Source organism: Struthio camelus, chromosome 8 (genome assembly GCF_040807025.1).
Source record: "Struthio camelus isolate bStrCam1 chromosome 8, bStrCam1.hap1, whole genome shotgun sequence".
NCBI classification, from domain to species: Eukaryota; Metazoa; Chordata; class Aves; order Struthioniformes; family Struthionidae; genus Struthio; species Struthio camelus.
In genome coordinates this window covers 5,475,345-5,494,509 of record NC_090949.1, presented here as the reverse complement: position 1 = coordinate 5,494,509, position 19,165 = coordinate 5,475,345, and the positions used below count along the sequence as shown (strand labels likewise).

The 19,165-nt window shown below is 56.8% G+C and overlaps 1 protein-coding gene across 1 annotated transcript in view; it reads right to left on the bottom strand.

The window, feature by feature from the left end:
• PAPPA2 (pappalysin 2) overlaps nucleotides 1-18,148 on the bottom strand; it is a 116,631-nt gene extending 98,483 nt beyond the window's left edge. Inside the window, exons 1-2 of the mRNA XM_068952541.1 lie at nucleotides 17,644-18,148; nucleotides 7,497-8,559 (exon numbers count right to left, since the gene is read on the bottom strand). Coding sequence (XP_068808642.1) covers nucleotides 7,497-8,559; nucleotides 17,644-18,148 — 1,568 coding nt within the window. The remainder of the gene's footprint in view (nucleotides 1-7,496; nucleotides 8,560-17,643) is intronic.
• Between the last annotated feature and the right edge of the window lie 1,017 nt (nucleotides 18,149-19,165).

Below are 19,165 nucleotides of genomic sequence, written 5' to 3'. Positions count from 1 at the left end.
TCACCAGAAAGACATGTACATCAAGTGGAAGGAAAAGAGCAGCTTTCACAGCTAACAGGGAATTGGAAAGAAGAAACAGGAAGACTAAGCAAACAAAACATATATTGCAGAGAAAGAGAAGGCAGCAGCCAGCACCAGCTAGAGAGCCCAAGGGCGTGCAGTTCCCCAGGACTACCCAGAGGTGGCATAAACGTAGAAATGCTGCAGACCTCACTAACTGGCACTGATCAAGCACACAGCATGCTCATCTTCTCAGGGTTTATGCTACCCTGACACGCACCCACAACCATCCCAAGTCCTGAGCCCTCTTGAGGGTAAGCAGCCCCAGAGCAGAGACCCACACTGTTGGGCTTGTCTCTGGCACAATACACCAGACTCTTGTTTACTAAGGACTTGTTACATGCAGAATACTTTAAATGCATTTTGTCTGTGAAGGTCAAAATCAAATCCAAAGTCCTCAGTCCCAAGCTAGGGCTCAGTTTGAGCTCAGTCACCTACAGGCATGTTTGTATGGACACAGCCTCTGAGTACACTTACATTATGAGCAAGCAGTTTAGTAGATATCCCGTTCTCCTCATATAATGGGCTATACCAAGGTCGATCCCTTTTATCATTACCAAGTTTGGAAATCAGGAATCAACGGGAAAAGCTCAGTGAGACTGGGCTTTCCTGTGAGGAAAGACTATATTGTTTGATGAGCTCAGAGACAATTACTCTCATGAAACCTTAAAGCTTTCACCAGACAATCCATCAGGGTCCAGCAAGAAGCCCTGTTATCTACCCTCTGTGGCTCCCCAGCCCCAACAGGTCCATCAGAGAGGAGAAGCAACAAGTTCAGTAGCTAGTGAACCCAGTTTAGCCACCTCCAAACTTCCCAAAGTGCTCATATCCTCACCAGCACACTTACAAGACCCCAGGCTCAAGTCCAGTACTCGAGTCTTGGTCCTTGGAAAACACCAGGCCAACACTTGGAGCCAGACCAGTGGGACTCCAAGAGGTGCAGTAGAGAGCAAAGATGCAACTGGGACTCAGACCCTGAATAGGGGCACCTCCTAACTATGCTTTCCTCGTGCAAATACATGGCAAGAAAACAGTCTCTTCTTGATGACATCTCACAGGCAGAAAGTTCAATAGTTTGTAGATAACACACCTCTCCATCCTTTCCTCAAGTGAAAGACCACCCCAGGCAGTGAATGAAGGTGTCTACAGACTCCTTCCAACCCCAGTCAAGTCCATGCTCTGCAACAGTGTCAGCAACCTCAGTTCGTCCCCAGGGCTTGCAATTTTAAAATAACTTTACCTAACCTCTTTTACTACGAGGAAGATCTGCCAGGGGTTCTTCTGGCAAAGAAAGGATGAGAGGAAGTAAGCAGCTAACTTGAATGTCGTCTTACTGTCTGGATGGGATTAAGGTCTAGGCAGGTCAGCTGTTGCACCAAGATATCACCAGCTCCTCAGCTGCTCTCCATTTTACACCTTTTATACTATCAGTCGAACCACATTTGGCTAATTGTTTTCCAACAATAGATTACTCAACTACCACAGAATAGTTCATAATAATATCTTCATCCTTGGGGGCTTGTCTACAAGATACATTCACTGAGGTTAATTTGGGTTACTTTTTGAAGAGGCCTGCTTAAACAGCAGGAGGCTCCCAGGCAGCCTTAATCCAATTTCGCATCCTTCTCTTTGGAAGGGATGCCAGGTAAGCTTGCATTAAGGTTCATCAGATACCCTAATATCCAAACTGTGGTCAAAAACATCCCAGCAGAGGCAAAATTGAATTTGCTTCTCCAGGAATGAGGGTTCAACAGGGGCCCCTGCCCCCAGAGAAAAAAGGAGAAGTGGGACAGACAGAGCCCCAGACAGCTGAGTTGGCTGTTCCTGCTGAGGGGGAAGGAGTGAGGGCTCCCACTCAAACACCACGCTGTGCACCCTCATCTCTCGCACAGCCCTGGCCCCCACAGGCAGTCTGGCCTTTGGGGCTGTGGCACAGGCCAAGTAGGGAGGGACCGAGGGCCACTTTGTACCCTGTAGCAGTCTGCTGCTTTAAGCGACTGCCTGTATCACCTGTGCTCAGAGCTGCTTCTAGTCAGCCTGACCTCACCTCCCAGTGTATCTAAGCCTGGCTTAGGCCACTAGAAGGTTTCAGATGCCTGGTCATTTTTCACCTTCTCTTTTTAACCTCTGTTACTTCTACTGTTAGGTTGGATATTGAGATGAAAGGCCCTGCAGCTCTGTCCTTATCCACTTTGCCATCCAGACCGCCCTCCAGTTTTTCTTTTCACATTAACTGTGTCACACACCAGAATCTCATTGACTAACTGCCTGAGGGGGACCCTCACTGAGTGTTAATTGCTGTTAATGAGCTGTTATTGCTTTCTTTCCAAGAGCACCAATTAGAACAGCACTCAGGCACAGAAGATGTGTGTCTGCAGCAAATCAATGCAAATTTTACTCCAGACCCTGGCATTGCACTGCCAACAACTCCTGGAGAATGCTTTAAAACAGAGCAAGACTATGTGCAGGATGAGAGCAGACAGCTTTTTTGTCATTGCCTACTCCCTTGTTCTTGATACGGCAAGACAGGGTGAAAGAGAAGTTCTCGACTCACTATTACTCCTGTGATGTTGCCTTATAGGGTACGTCTACGCTCATGTGAGTGTTCATTTGAGCTCTGAGTCAAATTTAACTCCAACCACAAACACACAGGCCCTCTGATATGTTTTACACATGGGTATTGTCCCAGCTGGGGGGTAAAAGACAGAGATTAACTTTATCTCAGTTGGAATCTGTTGAAGATTCAAGGAAAAATACTCGCGTGCCAACAGTCCTCCAACAACCTTCCCATAAACCACTTCAGGGACAGGCAAGCTCGCTTGCCTTGCCTGGGCAACAGCCCCAGAAGGTTGTAACTCAAAGAACAGTGGGACTTGTGTTGAGAGTTCTGACTAATCTACTTTCAATGCTAACCTGGTAAAGCAAAGTAACAAGGCTTGCTCCTCCCCACTTAACTTTAGAAAGTATATTTGTTGCTTTAGACACTCTATAGAGTCAGAGAGAGAGCAATCTAGCTCTCTCCTGAGACCTTGTCAGAGCTTAAGTACCCCCACTGGAAGTCTCATGGACGTAGAGGGAGCCAGTAGCAACTGTACACCTAATTTGGCCCCTCCATATGGGCTTGCATTGGATAACTCCAGGCCCAGGGGCTGAACTGTACAAGCTAAGCAATGTCATTCTTGCTCGTCCTTCCTCTGCCAGGGGTAGCAGTAGCATACGTGTCACAGTCCTGCCTGCTGTGTGATGCTACAAGAGACTGTGGCAGTCTTGGGTCATGGTTCGAACCTTCTTCCCCTGCGTGTGCTTCTTTTTCCATACACAAGGAGCAAGAAGAGTCCTTGTATAGCTACGCATCTGAACATGGAGTCTAGGGTTCTCCTCCAGGCCAAGGCTAGGACTTCTTAAGATTGTAGCCAGAAGAAAGGGTGGACTTATAGCTGATACAGTGTCCTCCTCCATGTGCCAGGTGATTCCAGGGCTGAATTCAGCAATTCATCTGTTCTCTCATCCTCTAGAAATTGCAGGGAAACATGTCCCAGCCAACTGCCATTAAACATCTAGCAAGAAGCTCTTGGAGCATCTTCTCGCAAGGCCTGAAGTGCATCTCTGACACACAATAGGGTTGGAGAAGCAAACCAGGTCAGCTCTTCCTAAGGAAACAGTGCACATCACAAAACTCTGACTGCAGATCAGAACTGCACAGATAGGGGAGAGCTTCTCAGAGAAAAAAGCTGAACTGATGCTATTAAAGAACCATATAGTTTGGAAAAGGAGTCCAGAGGTCTCTAGTCCAACCTCCTGCTAAAAGGAGGTCCAGTTAGAGCAGGTTGCTCACGGCCCTGTCAAGTCGAGACAAGCTATCAAGACACTTCATGAGAATAAACTGATTCTGTCAACAGTTTTGGTAAGAAATGGTCCAGTGTCTCGCTTTGACTTTCTCTTTTGGACTATTTTTGGTCATGCTAAGAAGCATTTGCATCTAAATCATTCCCTTTCCCCACCAGCACTCTCAGCTCCCTCCAGCTCAGTCCTAAACCCTGACTCGTGGTTCTTCAGCAGGTAGAAAAAAGCACGGACTGCTCAGCTGAGCGGCCAGCTCGCTCCCTCAGATCTGTTGTTAAGAGCTAAGCACCTGGCTCCCACTTTGCTGCCTTTTCTCAGTTTGTTAAATTTTATTTTGTGTTATTTCTCCTGTTTTGGCTTCCACTCTAAAAATCCTTCTGTAAGTTCCCCAGCTACCCCACTCCTCATAAATGTTCATTTAAGTATAATACCTTATGACCAAACCCAGAGGTACTGACTCAGTGGGAGCTTTGCCTGAACAAAATGCCTTGGGCTAAAGTTCTCTGCTTGTGTATGTTGGGATTTGTCCACCAGCTTTGGAGGAACAGCACTCAATCTGACTGTGCTGCCTACGAGGTGTTCCCGACAGCACGCTCAAAATTTCCTTGATTTTTCCCAGATCTGCGCTACTAATTTCCCAGTGTTTTTCCCACAAAATAAACAAACTCAAATGTGTCACAGGAGAGCCAGTGTTGTACAGTTGGAGCACTCTGTAGTTAAACAGCAGCTCCTGCTCACCGCATCTGCTGCACTGCTCTGCCCGGCCGTTATGCCGCTGTTGCTCCAGCTCACCTCCGCAGCCCTGGCGCTGCCTCAGCTCTTTCCAAAAAGATTCAGCTACGTATGGCCTCCAAAAGGGCCTCCTTCGCAAAAGGAAAGCGTCTGGGATGAGGTTGTCACTTCTTTTCAGAGATCACCCCAAAAATCTCAGAAATGCCCTCACTCCACCACAGCTGGCTGCAGCGTCATGTTTTAGTGATTCCTCAGTTTTGGGCATGGCTTAGGTGACCACGCGTTGCCAAACGTGACTGCCACTTTTCTATTCATGTTGCATCACTAACACAGCTATTTCTCTTGAAAAAAAAAAAAAACCAAAAACCCATGTCCCCAGGCATTTCCCAATATATATACAGAATCTGTGCAAATGCTCCCCTTCTTCCCCAGAGATGTGGGCGCTCCAACCATTGCTTGGGAAGGATGAGCCTGGAGAAGAGGAGGAGTCCACAAACTTCTTTGAAGAAGTCTGTAAAAGATGGCCCAGGAAAGCTTATCATTAGCCAGGCACAATTCATGCCCCCACATTTCCCAAATGCAGGGCACATTGGATTTCTTTTTCAGAGCTTAGACTACAAACAGTCAATCTTGTCTTATATTCAGACCAATGAGATCTGTGGAAAGAAAATTGCAAAAGATTTGTTATTTCCCTAGTGTTCCCACTTTCCCATTCCTTTCCCACAGAAGCAAGTTGCTGTTGTTTTTTTTTTCTCCCAACTTTCAGGGGAAAATCCTGACAAATGGAAGTCCTGATTCATACCAGGAAAAATTTGGCTTTTTTAATTTAAGGTGGAGCCCTTCGTCTCTGAGGATGAAAACATTTCTGTAACTACACACAGAGGGCAAGGACCAACCCTTTGCCCTGCTAAAACAAAGCCATTTCTGCAGGCCAAGTGATGCTGGATGGCTCACAACAACGCCACCAAGAGCAGAGGGCCAACCTGGAGACAGGAGAGCGACTTCATCTCCCCTGCACTTAGGAAAATACTCCATGTGCTCGAATGGTCACAACTTCCCATCCAGGTCTTACCATTCAGAGAGCACTTGGAAAATGAGATGCCTGGTAGAAACAGAGCACTGAAAATTGGGGTCACCAGGGAGACTTCCAGAGGTGGGAAAACATCTGCTGGTGGGGTACTCGGGCAGAGACCCAGCGCTGCAGCCCCATGGCTAGAGGCAAGCCCTGGAAGAAGGGCGCGCTCATCCTTCTCTTGCATTTTCTCAGACGGCTGAAAGACGTGTGAGAAATGCTCAGAAACGGATGAAAAGAAGCACTGTTGCTCTCCCATTAGCACTGCTTGCGCCAAAGACGCTTGCTTCCCCCTACCCTGCATTTCCCACCTGGGAAAGAGCAGATCTAAGAAGCCAGGCTCAGAAACAAGGTACTTAGGACCACAGCCTGCCTGCTCCCATAGCCTGGGGAACAGAGTGAGGAGGAGGGAAGGAGCGACATGTCCCTAAAAAGCTCCTTGTAGCTTTTCTCGCCAGACCATCCCATTCACCATAGCATCCTCATTGCACTGTGCCCACTGAGGTGGACCTCTCTGCCCATCAATATGAACAAACAGCGTAAGAGAGAGCTTCTCCTGATAGACACACCACCACACACAGAGCAGCAGCGAATGAGCAATTTTCTCTGACACAAAGACAGAAAAGATTAAAAAAAAAAAAAAAGAAAGAAAGAAAGAAAAAAAAAAAAGCCATGACTTTTTTTTCCCCTTCCCCGTCTCTATCCAAAAAGCACATTTGGCAGAGCCCTGAGTGCTGGAAACAATCAACATAGCTGCCGGTACTTCAGAGGCAAGTGACACAGCAGGCTCAGCTCCCGTCTGGCGGCCGGAGCGCTGGGGAGAAAGGGCAAGCCGGGAGCCGGCTTTACCGCGGCCTCGGGGAGGCGCGCGTAAGCCAAGGAGCGGTCGGGCACGGCATCAGTGCCACCGCCCAGGGTCTCCCATCACATGGGGAGACATCTCCTCTTCAGTCCACCCAGGCGGCCGCCTCCGAAGGTGCTCTCTGCTACTCGAGGTCCTTACGGACACCGAAGAGCCTCCCGTCGCGCAGCAGGGCTCGGCCGAGCCTGGCCTTTGCGACAAGAGCGGGATTTGCTTTCAAAACACGGTTGAGTTTTGAGGAGCAGGGCTGGGGCAGCCAGGAGACCTTTCCCTCAGGATACCAGCACCTGAGCTCTTCCTTTTGTTTCCTATTGACTTTTTTTTTTCCCCCCGCTTTTCTTTCCCTGTTCAATGTTTTCTAGCAGCTAGAGGCCCAGTCTGAAAACGTGTCAGGGAAGAGCTCAGGGAAGGGCTCGCAGGGAGAGGTAATCTTTTATTAGCTCATCAGATACAGCTGGAAAATACAGACAAGCTTTCGGGCGCAAAAGCTCATCTTTATCTTTCAGCGCGCTGGCAGGCTTCGCCTTTGATCAGCCCCTCGCCGTGCCCAGCCAAGGGCGTTTCCCCGCGGGGCTCGCTCCCCTACGCGCCCCGGGGGGCTAGATTTGGAGATGCTCACGCCCGCTGCTCCACACCTTCCTCAAAGCCTACCTACCTCCTTCTCCCCGGCCCCAGCAGGCAGGGAAAGGCGTTTTAAATGTAAATGAGAAAAAAAAAAAAAAAAAAAAAGCAAGCACGGGCTTTAAACCTTCAGGTGTGGGGCTGGGGGCAAGGTGGAGATGGGCGACTCCTCGGCTGCTTTCAGGGGGGCACGGAGGGTCCCTCGATTCGCAGGAGAGGGATTTGGGGAGGGGGACAAACGCCCCTTCCCTCGACGCAGCCCCCCGCGCCGCTCCCCCTCAACTCGCTTCCCCCCCAACCGCCTACCGCTGCGGCGAGTCGGGGTCGAAGCAGGTCTTGCCCACGTCGGTGGCCAGCGGGTCGCAGCAGTCGCCGTCGTCGAAGTCGTCCAGCATGTTGTTGCACTCCATGTGGCAGACGCCGTCGCGGCGCTTCCAGGAGAAGCAGCGGCCGGGCCGGCGGCAGTCGCCGCCGTCGTAGCCGGTGAGGGGGTGCTCGCACTCGGCGTCGCAGTGGTCGTTGCCGATCTTGCTGGGCTCGCAGCCGAGCAGGACGGCGCGCCGGCGCAGCGAGGAGTTGCGCACCTCCAGCAGGTTGAGCTGCCAGGAGATGTTGTAAGGCCGGAAGGCCTCGCTCAGCGCCCGGTGCTGCCGGGCCACCTGCTCGCGGCTCACCGTGGGCCGCCGGCCCTCGTCGTCCAGCAGGTTGACCACGCGGTAGCGCACCACCTTCTCGCCGCGCAGCGGCCAGTGCCCGTTGTAGCCGGAGGCCAGCTCCACGTTGTCGCAGGCCGTCTGCCCGCAGGCCGGGGGCCCCAGGGGCCGCAGCACGGGGGCCGGCGGGGGCGGCAGGACCCGCCGCCGCGGGAAGGCCGCCTCCTTGAAGGGGACCCAACGCTCCTCGGGGGCGGCGAAGCCGGCGGCGAGCGCCAAGCCCGCGGCGCCCGCCGCCGGCCCCTCCAGGAAGGGGCGCTGCAGCCGGGGTTGGGGCAGGGCGACGCGCCACAGCGCCAGCCCGGCCAAGTGCCCGCGGAAGTTGTGGCCGGCTGCCGAGGCGTCGCCCCCCAGCAGCAGCGTGCGACAGGAGGCCATGAAGGTGCTGTGCAGGGCGCCGGCTTGCCAGCCGGCCCGGCCCACCCGCGCCCCGTCCACGTAGAGGGCCATCCACCGCCCGTCGTAGGTGGCGGCCACGTGGGTCCAGGCCTCGGGGCGGTAGCGGTGGAAGCCCGCCACCACGGTGGCGGCGGCCGCCCGGTCCGTGCGGAGCGAGAAGAAGAAGCGGGCGTCCTTCTTGCCGCGGAGCTGCAGGGCGCGGATGCCCAGGGCCCAGCCCTTGTCGCTGGCCGTGTGGGAGCAGTTGTCGAACACACCTGCAGCAAGCAAGGGGACAAGGGGAGAGCTGGTGAGGCCGGCAGCGCTCGGCCGCCGGCCCGCCGGAGCCCGGCCCGCGGCTCCTCTGCGAGCAGAGCGCGCCGCGCAGTGGGGCTGCCGGTCCCCGTCCCTCCCCGGCGCGCGAGCCGGGCCCTCGGCGGCCGCGCGTTACGTCCGCCGTCAGCTGACGGAGCGGCTCTTGGCAGGGCTGCGAGGAAGCTCCCACATCTGGAGGAGCATCTGGCGCCGTCGCAGCACGCCCGCCTGGGATCGCCTCCGCGCCCGCGCCGCCGCCGCCGCCTGCCCCCGGCACCCACCGCCAGGCCCAAACCAGGGTCCCGGCGCCGCTGTTGGGGAGATGCGATCGGAGGAGGCGGCGCTACCGCCCCCGCGGACGGGACCTCGCAGCGGCGGGCGCCCGGGCGGCCTCGGCTCGCAGCTGCCTCCCGCTCGTCCCCGCAGAGCACCCAGGACGCCCGGGGTAAGCAGGCGCGCTTTACAGTGGTGGCCGAGCAATAATTCAAAACACATGTCGCCTGGGTTTTTTTTTTTTTCTTAAGTTTTGGGGAGTGAAGGTGGCGGGGGGGGGTGGGGAGGGATTTGGGGGCCACATTAAGAAACGCCGGCTTTGGGGCGCTGGGCTGGGAGGGGGCCCTGGCCGGCCGCACGCGCAAGTCGTCTGGATGAGCAGGTGGAGGAGCCGGGACGGACGGACGGACGGGAGAGCCGGAGCAACCGCATGAAGAGGGTGCGGGAGGGGAGGAAGAGCATGGAAAAGAGGGGGAGGGCAGGCGGGAAGGGGAAAGCGGGCGAGGAGGGAAGGAGAGGCCAGAGCGAGCGAGGTGTTTTCGAGCCGCTCGCCGTTAAGAGCGCTCCTCCGGGACGGGATTAGATGCTAAGCTTTTCATCCGCGGGCCAAAGCTTTTAAGAAGTAGAACACAGCAACCCAAAGCAAAACAGCCTCCTCCAGGGACTGTTTCCCCAACAGCTTCCAGGCTGATTTACAGCTCTCCTTTACGCTCCAGTTTGCTTCGCAGTCATGCATCGAGCACGCACAGGCGAGGGTCAGAGAGGGAGAGGAAAATGCACGAGCCTCGCTCGCTCTCGGCTGACCAGCTGCCCCCAAACAGGTATAGGGCGGCTTTGCTTCCGGCTGGGTGCATGCACACCTCAAGCTCTCCTAGGCGTAAAGCCATCCCAGGCCGTTTAAACCAGGAATAGCTTTGGCCTCAGTCTCTCAGCATGGATCCTCACCGTGCGCTCGGGTGTGTTGCAGACCTGCATTTCAGTCTACGCGGACCTGGAGCCTTGCTAATGTTCCCTGAAAGTCAGGCTACTGAGTGCCTGCAGTCAAGGTCCAGAGGCATTCAGGCACTTAATACCTTCGGAAATCAATGGTGCTCAGGCACTTACATACTAGTAAGGGAAGATAAAACCACTGTTTGAAAAAACACTGGCTCTGGGCTCCCAAAATCACTGAGGCACTTTAATCTCCAGGCACCTGGACTGCTCTCCGGAGAGGCCCCTTTCCCTACAGGAGAATCCCAAAGTACCCGTGCTCCTGTGCACGGGTGAAGGTGGGCTGCGATATTGCCAAGCCTTTGGTACCAGACCTTCCCACACACACAGGTCAAGGAAAGCTGGCCTCTTGTCTGTCTTAAGTCCATGTTTGAACTGCTGGAGCTACTGGGAGCGCAAAGCCGAGAAGCGATACTTTCACTTCAGTACGGCTCAGGGCAACCTAGCTTTATTGGTATTAACTCCTCCTCTATTTCTTCCCCAGCTGTGTGAACTGCTTGTCCCCCCCGCCGTCAGCCACACGGAAGCCAGAAGCAAAAGGCAAGAAGTGACCGAGCTGCTGCCTGCCGGCTGGCCCACCTTCCTAGTGGTGTAAGTTGATGTGTTTAATTTGCAGCTGAGACAGGCTCAAGGTCCCCTTGCAATTAATTACTGCAGCTCTGCTGATGGCTGGTAACATGCTGAGCCACCATCTCTCTGGTGCTGCCATCACACAGTCACACACCCCATGTGTGTTAAGCCAGCTCCGTTCGTGCTGCAGCCAGGTTGTTCACACAGTCATCTGCTGGGGTGAGCAGGCTTGCAATCACACTCCTAAGCCCTATCAGTGGCGTTTTCTCATGGAGGCAAGGTTGGCCTCAATTTTCAAGTGCATATCAAGATTCGGACCGTCCAGCTGTTGACAGGTTGAATTTTTCGGAAGGCAGGTGCCCAGCACTTTAAAATGCCTTTCCATGGGCACTTAGAAAGGCCCCTTTGCTTTTTAAAATCTTGGCCCTCGACTGAATCTGCCTTCAGCCAACAGCGACAAGCTGGAATTCAAACCATCTTGAAAATCCAGCGAGCAGGCAGTGATCTAGTTCTCCAAGCCCTGCATCTTGGTATCCCGCCTCGAAGCGGCACTTCATGATAAACTCTTCAACAACAACACCTCCTCCCCGTGCCTCTGAGCCCTCTGCTCTCCCACTCACCACCAAGACAAATTGCTTCCAGATGTGACGGCTCTCTGAGCAGATAGAGCCGGAGAGCTGGGACTGCAGCATCTTAGACACACACAGAGCCCTCGCCGCCTTTCATCTGCCTCAGCGAAGCTTCCTGAGGAACTTCGTTGAGCTCCTAAGCCTGACCACTGCTGCCAAAAAACGCTGCTGTGCCTGAAGGTGTGCAGTGGCTCCCTTCTGTTTATGTTCCTACTGACTGCAAAATTTCGTATGCTTCAGCCTTCTGGTTTTCCCTGGCCTTGTCTCTACCCAGCTGCACAGGTTTCTCTTGAACCAATTTAAGCCTCGGTTCAAAGCTTGCATCAGATTCAATGCAAGCTAGATTAGACTGATTCAAGACAGTACTTTAACATACTCACACACAGGGCCTTGCACTGTCTCTGTAAAACTTGGCCTGAGCTTCTCAAACCAAACCTGACCCCATCTCTACACCTGGATTCAGCAGCTCCTCTTAACCTCCTGCTCTGATGCCACACGCCATCTGTCCCGGTCCTTGGCCTCAAGGCGTCACAGGCAAAAATTGGGAGCTACCCACTCCATTCCTGTTCTGGCTTTCTGCCTCCTCTCTCCCCGGGGACTGTCAGCGTGACCAACACCACTCAGTGACAGTAGCTCTCCAGCCTCTCTTTTCCTCTCCTGACATCGCTCCTTTCCTCTGGCCCTGGGGAAACTGTAGCTGTCATCGTTATTTCAAAGAAGCCAGTGGAGAGAGACTGATGTATAGAGAAGAAGCTACTCAGCAGGACCGTCTGGATTACATCCAAGGGATTCGACTAAAGCCAGGTTACCATGACCCCACGTATTCCTGCCAGCCCTCGTAAACAAGCCAGCCTCATGGTCAAGTGTGCTGGAGACTGCTAATATATTTGCAAAGGTTACGTTAAGCCCAGGCACAGGCACTCCTCCCTCTCTGGTTCCTTTAACGTATGGTGAGAAGGGCGGTGCCGTTTTTTGCAATCAGATGGTTGTAGCTACCCCAGACAGGGTTACGTGCCCCCACTCACTACAAATGTGGCCATGCACAAAGCCTACGTGGGGGATGGGGTTTGGCCAACTGTTGGTTTCTGATGGATTATGAAAGGGAGGCAGAAAGACCAGGGAAGCTGAGACAGAGGGAAGCCAAGAAGCAGGAGACAGTCGAAGAAGCCTTGCAGCCATAAGGAGAAAGCAAAGCCTGGAGAGTACTTTTGAGCTGAATGCTGGCTGAAAGATGCTTGGACCTGCAAACTCAAAAGCCATCTTCTAGTATTTGGTCATCATCAGGGTAGAAGAAACAGGGCTTGGTACCTTCTCTGTTAGGAAAACTCATGCATTTCGCCTTGTAACAATTCAGAGTGCCCCAAATTTGATTAAGTGCTGAGGTAAAAACTGGGAAAATAGTGTCAAGGTGGAAGAGCTTTCCGGGGCAAAGGTGAGCTGAGCTGGTATCTTTGCAAATCCACATTGGAGCCAAGCCTGGAAGCGCCCCACAAATTCAAAAATGGGCAAAAGAACCTTAAACAAGTCTAAAACAAGGTCTGGAGACTTCATCAAAGGAATTCAAATAAGACCAAGGTCAACTCTACAATAAGGACCAGAAACCTGCTAAGGCGGCAGCTGGCGCTTCCTAGAAATGGCAAGAGAGGAAATCTCTTGCAGCAGCAGCAGCTACAAAGCATGCAGGCAGATCAGCACATGCCGCAGCCATGATCCCACTTCAGAACGGCAATGCCAGGCCCTCGAGGGACCGCCGCTACAGCTCCTCATGATCAAAGCTCTCCCGTGAAAGGGGACACTCACAAAAGCGCTGGCTTCCTCCAAGCCCACCTCCTCAGAGAGGACACAGCTCCCATGCTAGCCCTGTGGCACCTACCCTGGGCAGCAGACTAGCAGCAGCCAACAGCCTGTGGGGCTGGGCAGCCAGCGGAGAGCTAACCAGGAACAGAAAAACACAAGTTTTCCTGAAGCAATAGACCACTGCAGAGATGTGTCTCATGCTCCTGACATCTCCCAAGGTCCTCCACAAGAAATCATCAGGGGACCAATTTCTAGACCTTCGAGTAAGCTGGGGCTGGCAGCCGCAAATCAGTGAGGGGAGGCCCTGGAGACTGGGGAGGCTGTGGAACTTGCCAAGGAACTTTATTTTTTTTCCTTGGGTCAGCCCACCAGAAAGGGAAACAGCTGCTTGTAGAGGAAATGGTAGCAGATTGCCTCAGCACCCGTAAGTGCAACTCTGCTTCTAATCTATATGATGGGAAAGGGGAAATCTAATTGGGTTTGTGACGTTTCTCAGCGATTAGAATGATAAATTCAGGTTTAAAAACAAAAGTTGTTGGCAATCATGCAAAAAATGAAGAGAAGCAGCTCAGCTTAAGCACAGATTTGTGAAAAAAAATGGCCACAAAAATACCCCCCAAAGATTGCAGTGGGGACCTCCAGAGCTGGTGGAGAAGGGTATCGCAAACGCTGATGAAAGCTTCACACTCAGGCCAAGAAATGGCCAGGTACCCAGTTAATGCAGGAAAGCTCAGAAATGGAAGGCTCCATCTCTCAGTGTCTGCCTGGCAATGAGGCAGCAGTCCTGGGAGTTTGGCTATTTGGCATGTAACAGGATCTCCAAAAGGCATAAAAGCAGACACTGGCTAAAACACACCCTCTATTAGACCGAACACACTAAAAATGTTGAATAGGGGACACAAAAATGAACTGCCCCACAGGCTTCAGAGGGAGACAGGGAGCAGGGAAGAGGAGCCCCTTTGAATGCTGGTCTCCTGCACCTGCTGCATAAAGCCAGGAGAACCGAGACAGCTGAGAAACAAATAACCTGTCTGGCTTCTGCTGTGGCTGAGATTACAGAAAAGCTGCCAGGAAAGGTGTCTAATGGAGGAAGAGCCTCCCAAGAGGGGAAACGCACCACTTTGTAAGGACCACACTCAAAAGCAGCATCTTCTCCTCCCGTTGGGGCCAGGGACTGAGCTACTCGCTCCTCTCTCTGCAGCACAAGGGATAGTTCAGCCACACTTTGAGACTCAGGCACTAGGGAAAAAGCAGCTGCTAAAGCTCTGGAGGGTCTGAAACAAGCTCCTTGCTTGTTTTGCTAAGCGTTCCTAACTAGGGTGGTCATATAGGAACCAGCTAGTAAACGCTGAGGAAAGCGGTGAGGGAAAGAAAGGGAAAAGCTGAGATTGTACCGGACAATATGCCGGACTCGGTGCTTACATGTGCCCTCCCAACAGGACAGGACGTGGCACTGGGCCTTCCCTAGCCAGGGCCATCAAAGCACCCTTGTTTCCCCAAACACCCTCACCAGCAGAGTTTGGGCCAGCGTGGGTTAGCGAGTGTCTGATGGCAGCCAGAGCAGCTGGCCCGAGAGGGTGGCCACCTCTCGCAGTGTGCGGTGGTGAGCAGCTCGGGGCAGCCGAAAGGTTGAATCCAGCAGAGCTGCAGCTAGAGGAAGACACCTGGTTTCAGCCTCAGCCACAGCAGAAGTTTGAGACTGCTTCTGGTTAGGGGTTTTCTCCTGACCCAGTAAAACCATGTTTGACCTGAGTAATAACAGATCACAGCCTGGCACGAGGGGAAATCACTCCATAGTTTACCAGAAGCAGAGCAGCCTTGGATGGGGGAAAATAAAAAAAGACAGGAAAAACAAAATACGTGACATGAAAAGACTCGCATCTGCTGCCCAAAATGAGAAAGATGTGGAGGAGCGACAACATGCAGCACGAGAGGGACGAGTCGCCTTCCACGGAGGTGGCGGTGGAACGGCAGCTAGGGTCATGCCTTGACAGAAATCCCCCTGATGCAAGAGGACCTAGCAGGGACTGATGGCCCCATCCAGGGTAGCTCCAGGCGAAAAGAAAAACATCCACACGAACAAAGCCCAAACTCCTGATCCTTTGATGAAGGGAGCAACTCCGGATGCGATCGAACCAGCTGACAGAGCAGCTTTCTTTACCTGGGCAGAGCTGCCAGCTTGGCCCTATTTACCAGGCACCGAAGCCAGGAGACGCTCAGCTCTGCCCTGCTCTCCGTCCACCTTCCCTCACGCGCGCGCCAGCACCTGGAGCATCTCCAGCAAACAAGCTCCTTCGCAGCTCTGGGCAGCCTCGTGGCTCGGTCCCCTCTCTGCCGACAGCACCAGGAGCAGCAGCAGAACGGAGGCAGGCTCAGCACATGCGAAAGCGCTTGCAGCTGCCTGGGTCACCTGCTCTACCGAAATGCCAGCAGGCACTAGCCTGTCCCGCTGTGTCCCTCACCACGCACCGGGGCCCCGGGCTCCCGGCTGCAGGGAGAGGCTGGGAAGCGGGCAGTGACTCAGAAAGGAGGAGGCGCGTGGGACTGACTCAAACACTGGAGCCCAGAGGCCGAGTGATATTACTCGAGTGCGTGCCAGCGGTTATGGACAGCGCTTTGGTCTCTGTGTAACAACTGGCCTGCCCTCCTCAAGGCAAAAAAAAAAAAAAAAAAGGAAGGAAAGGGAAAAAAAATACTGGCTAACTGGGGAAAGTAAAACCCAACACCTGCAGGCCAGATCTGCAGATGCAAGCAGCTGTGCTGCCGATCGGTTGGAAGCGTGCGCCGCATGTCCCAGCCGAGACCTCGATGGGGAAGGCAAGCACCAAGCCGACCGCTAGGCCGTTTCCTCGCACATGGCTGTTTTCCCCTCTCTGCCACCCAGCCTCCAGCCAGTCCCTCCTCCCTTTTCTGCAGCGAAGACACGGCTATCAGATTAATGAGACATGTCAGGCAGATAGTGAGGCAGAGGGAGGTTCAGCGGAGGGATCGCAAGGGGAGAGAGTTAGGATAAAGAGAGGAGTTGGCACAGGGGGAGAGGGTGGGTGAAGCTCCTCCTGCCCAGCCAGCCGGCTCAGAGGGGGAGGCACGGCAACGCAGTGTCCCTTGAGCTCTCCCGGAGAGCAACCTCAAAACCCTCCGACAGCAAGTTGCCTGCCCTCGGCATCTGCCATCCCTGCCCCAGCCCTGCCTGCCTTGTGCAGGTGTTATTCCTCTATCCCGCCAGGCTTGCGTCCTGCCACAGACACCCGTCCTGGCGAGCGCACATCAAACAGCGGTGCGGGGAGCCCCCCCAGCCCTGCCTCTGCTGTCAGGCAAGGTCCTGAGGTCCTCACGTCAGGCAAGCTCAGGTGAGGTCCTGAGGTCCTCAGGTGAGACCTGGACTTTTTCTTTTCCAAACCACCGCACGGATCTGTGCCTCGCATCTCCCTGCCTGCGCTTCAGTCTCCTGTTTCTCCTCAGGCTCTCCAGGCTGAGCATCACCCGCCTGCTCCTCCACCTGCGTTGAGAGAAGGGAGTTGAACTCCCAGCAGACAAAAGCTGCCATCGTCTCTGCCAGACGGGTTTTGGGGCCGGGTTCATCGCCCAGACCTCGGCGGCCAAGGTCTTCCCCAAAGCGGGCCGTGCCCCCTCAGCAGCCCTGCCGCCGCTTTGGCCAGGGGTGGAAAAAGGGGAGGGGAAAAGACCACCGCCAACACCTCGACGCCATCCCGCGAGCGGGCACCCGACGCCTTTGCGGGGGTCCCTCCCCTCCCCTCCATCCCTCCCGGCTCCTCTCCCGCCTCCGGCCGCCGCGGCAGCGGCTCTGCGGGGCGCCGGGTCGGGCACACGCGGCCGGGCGCTGCTCCCTTGCGTGCGGCTCGGCTGCCACCGTGCGGCCGCCCGGCCCGGCCCGGCCCGGCCCGGCGCCGGCTCCCGCGGGGCTCGCTGGCCAAGCACCAGGCGGCCGAGGAGGGGGGACTCCGGCACAGGAGCGCGGCCAAACCGGGCTGGGCGTGTGGGAAAGCGGCAGCCGCTAGCTGGAAACGGGGGGGGGGGGGGCAGGGGGGAATTGGAAAAGCCCCTCACACACACCCCCCTCCTTCCTCCGCACCCCTCCGCAGGCCTCCAGGGCAGGCCAGGAATGCAGCAGGGGGGTTTCGAGGAGTCCCCGAAAAGGGGCCTTTCAGTTCCCTGCCCAGAACCGGGCGATGAAAGGAAAGCTAGGAACTAGACAGTAGCCCAAGACACGGAGCCTGGATCCCATCCAGGTTCAGGGCTGCTTTCCCGCAGCGCAGAGCGGCGCTCAGCCCTGGAAGGACGGGGGTGTGTGTGTGGGGGGGGGGGGATTGAGGGAAGGGAAGGAGAGAGGGGGTTATTTGAGGTTTTGCTCTCAAGGCAGCAAGGGATATTTCGTACTTGGGACGTTGCCGTGACATGAGGGCCCTGGGTCGGGTGGGTGCGCGGTGGCACCTGCCAACCGAGCGGCGAAGGTGGCCAAGCCAGGTGAGCGGGGCCGAGGCGCCGGCTGGCTCAGCCCCCCCCCCCCCCCCGGCCGCGGGACAGCTCGGGGGACAGCGCGGGGCTGGCCCCGTCCCGGCTCCAGGTGCCCTCCGCCGAGCCGGGGCTGCCCGCACCCCCTCCCCTCGTCCGCAAGCTCCTGGCCACCGACCCTCCGCCGGGGCGGGAGGCAGCCCGGGGCGGGGGGGGGGCGAGGAGGGAGGTGAGCAGCGGGGCCGGCCGGGGGCAGCGGGGCTGCGACCCTCCCTTCCCCGCCCGGCCCCTGCGGCAGCCGGGCGCCGACGTTACCTGCGACGATGGCCGGGTTGCTCTGTCCTCCCTCCGCCTTCACCCACACCTCCACGGTGAACTGCGCCCGCGGGATGTCGGGCAGCGCCTCCGGCCTCGCCGCCAGCTGCTCCCGGCTCCCGGAGAAGTACAGGGCGGAGAGAGCCCGGCCCCGGGGGGGGCTCGGCCCGGCCCCGCCGGGACCCTGCGGCGCCCGCCGCCGCAGCCTGTCCCGCCGGGGGAAGGCGTCCGGCTCCCCCCACGTGTCCTCGGGCCCGCGGCTCCCGGCGCCCGGCCGGGCTGCAGCGCCGAGCACCCGCTGCGCGCCGGGGCCCTGCGCCGCCCGGCCCGGGTAGAGCCCGTAGGGGTGGTGCGGCGGGGGGGCGGCCCGGCGGCGGCCTCCCCCCTCCCGCCCCGCCGGCAGCCCGCAGCCCCGGCCCCGCGGGGGCTCCGCCGCGGGTTCCCCGCCGCCCAGGCTCAGCGCCGCCAGCAGCAGCGCGGCCAGGGGCGCCCCGCGGCGCAGCATGGTGCTCCCGGCCCGGCGGCGCTCAGGTGGGCAGCGGCCGGCAGCCGGCGCCCCCCGGGCAGCGCTGGGGCATCCTCCCCGCCCGCCGCGGCCGCTGCCCCCAACTTCTCCCCTCGGCACCTCTCTCCTCCCCTCTGCTCCTGCGGCCCGGGCGGAGGAGGAGGAGGAGGAGGAGGAGGAGGGGAAGGAGGAGGAAGGCGCGGGGACCCCCTCTGCCTGCGGCCGGGCCGGGCGCGGGGCGGGGGCCGCTGCGCGGCTCGCACAGCCCGGCTGCCCGCCGGCTCTCCGCGGGAGCCCCGGCGCTGCCTGCGGGAGAGGGAGATGCGTTAGATGCCCCTTATCTAGGAAGCCCCGAGGCGCTGCCCGCTCCCCCCGCCAGCGAGGGGGTGGGGGGTGGGTGCGGGGGGTGGGGGGGCCGCCTTATTTAAAGATGATTATGTCCAATCTAATAAACCCCGAGCGGCGCATCGCCCTGCCCTCCCCTCCCTCCGCCTCCCGGCGCTGCCCAGGGCGCTGCTTCCCCGCCGCCGCGCACCCGCGGGGACACCCGCTGCCCGGCGCGGAGCGGCGCGGAGCGGGGCAGCCGCGGGACGGGGCGCGCTGGGGCCGGGCGGCGGGAGGGAGCCGGGCGCTTGCTGCCCGCCGGCACCTGCGCTGTCCTTGCCTTCAGCCGCGGTCGCAGCCCCGGCGGCTGCGAGCCAGCATCCTTTTCGCAAGGTCTCAAGCAGCTGCCCCGGGCTCCCGCCTTCCCGAGAGCCTCGCTCGCTCCCTCTCTCGTTCCTCCGCTCGCCCCTCTCCTGCCTGGGCTGTTCAGCCTGGTTTTTCTTTTTCTTTCTTCCCTTTTCTTCCTCCCCCCCGCCCCCCCAACCCAAGTTGTACCTTGCCTGTGTTTTCCTCCTGTCGTAGCTTTGGCTGTGACATCATGTGCCTGCCCACCTCGCCTCCATCCCACTCCTCACCTAAGAGGGGGAGGAAGGGAAGGAGAAAAGAGGGGGAAGGACCCCCCCCACACCCCCC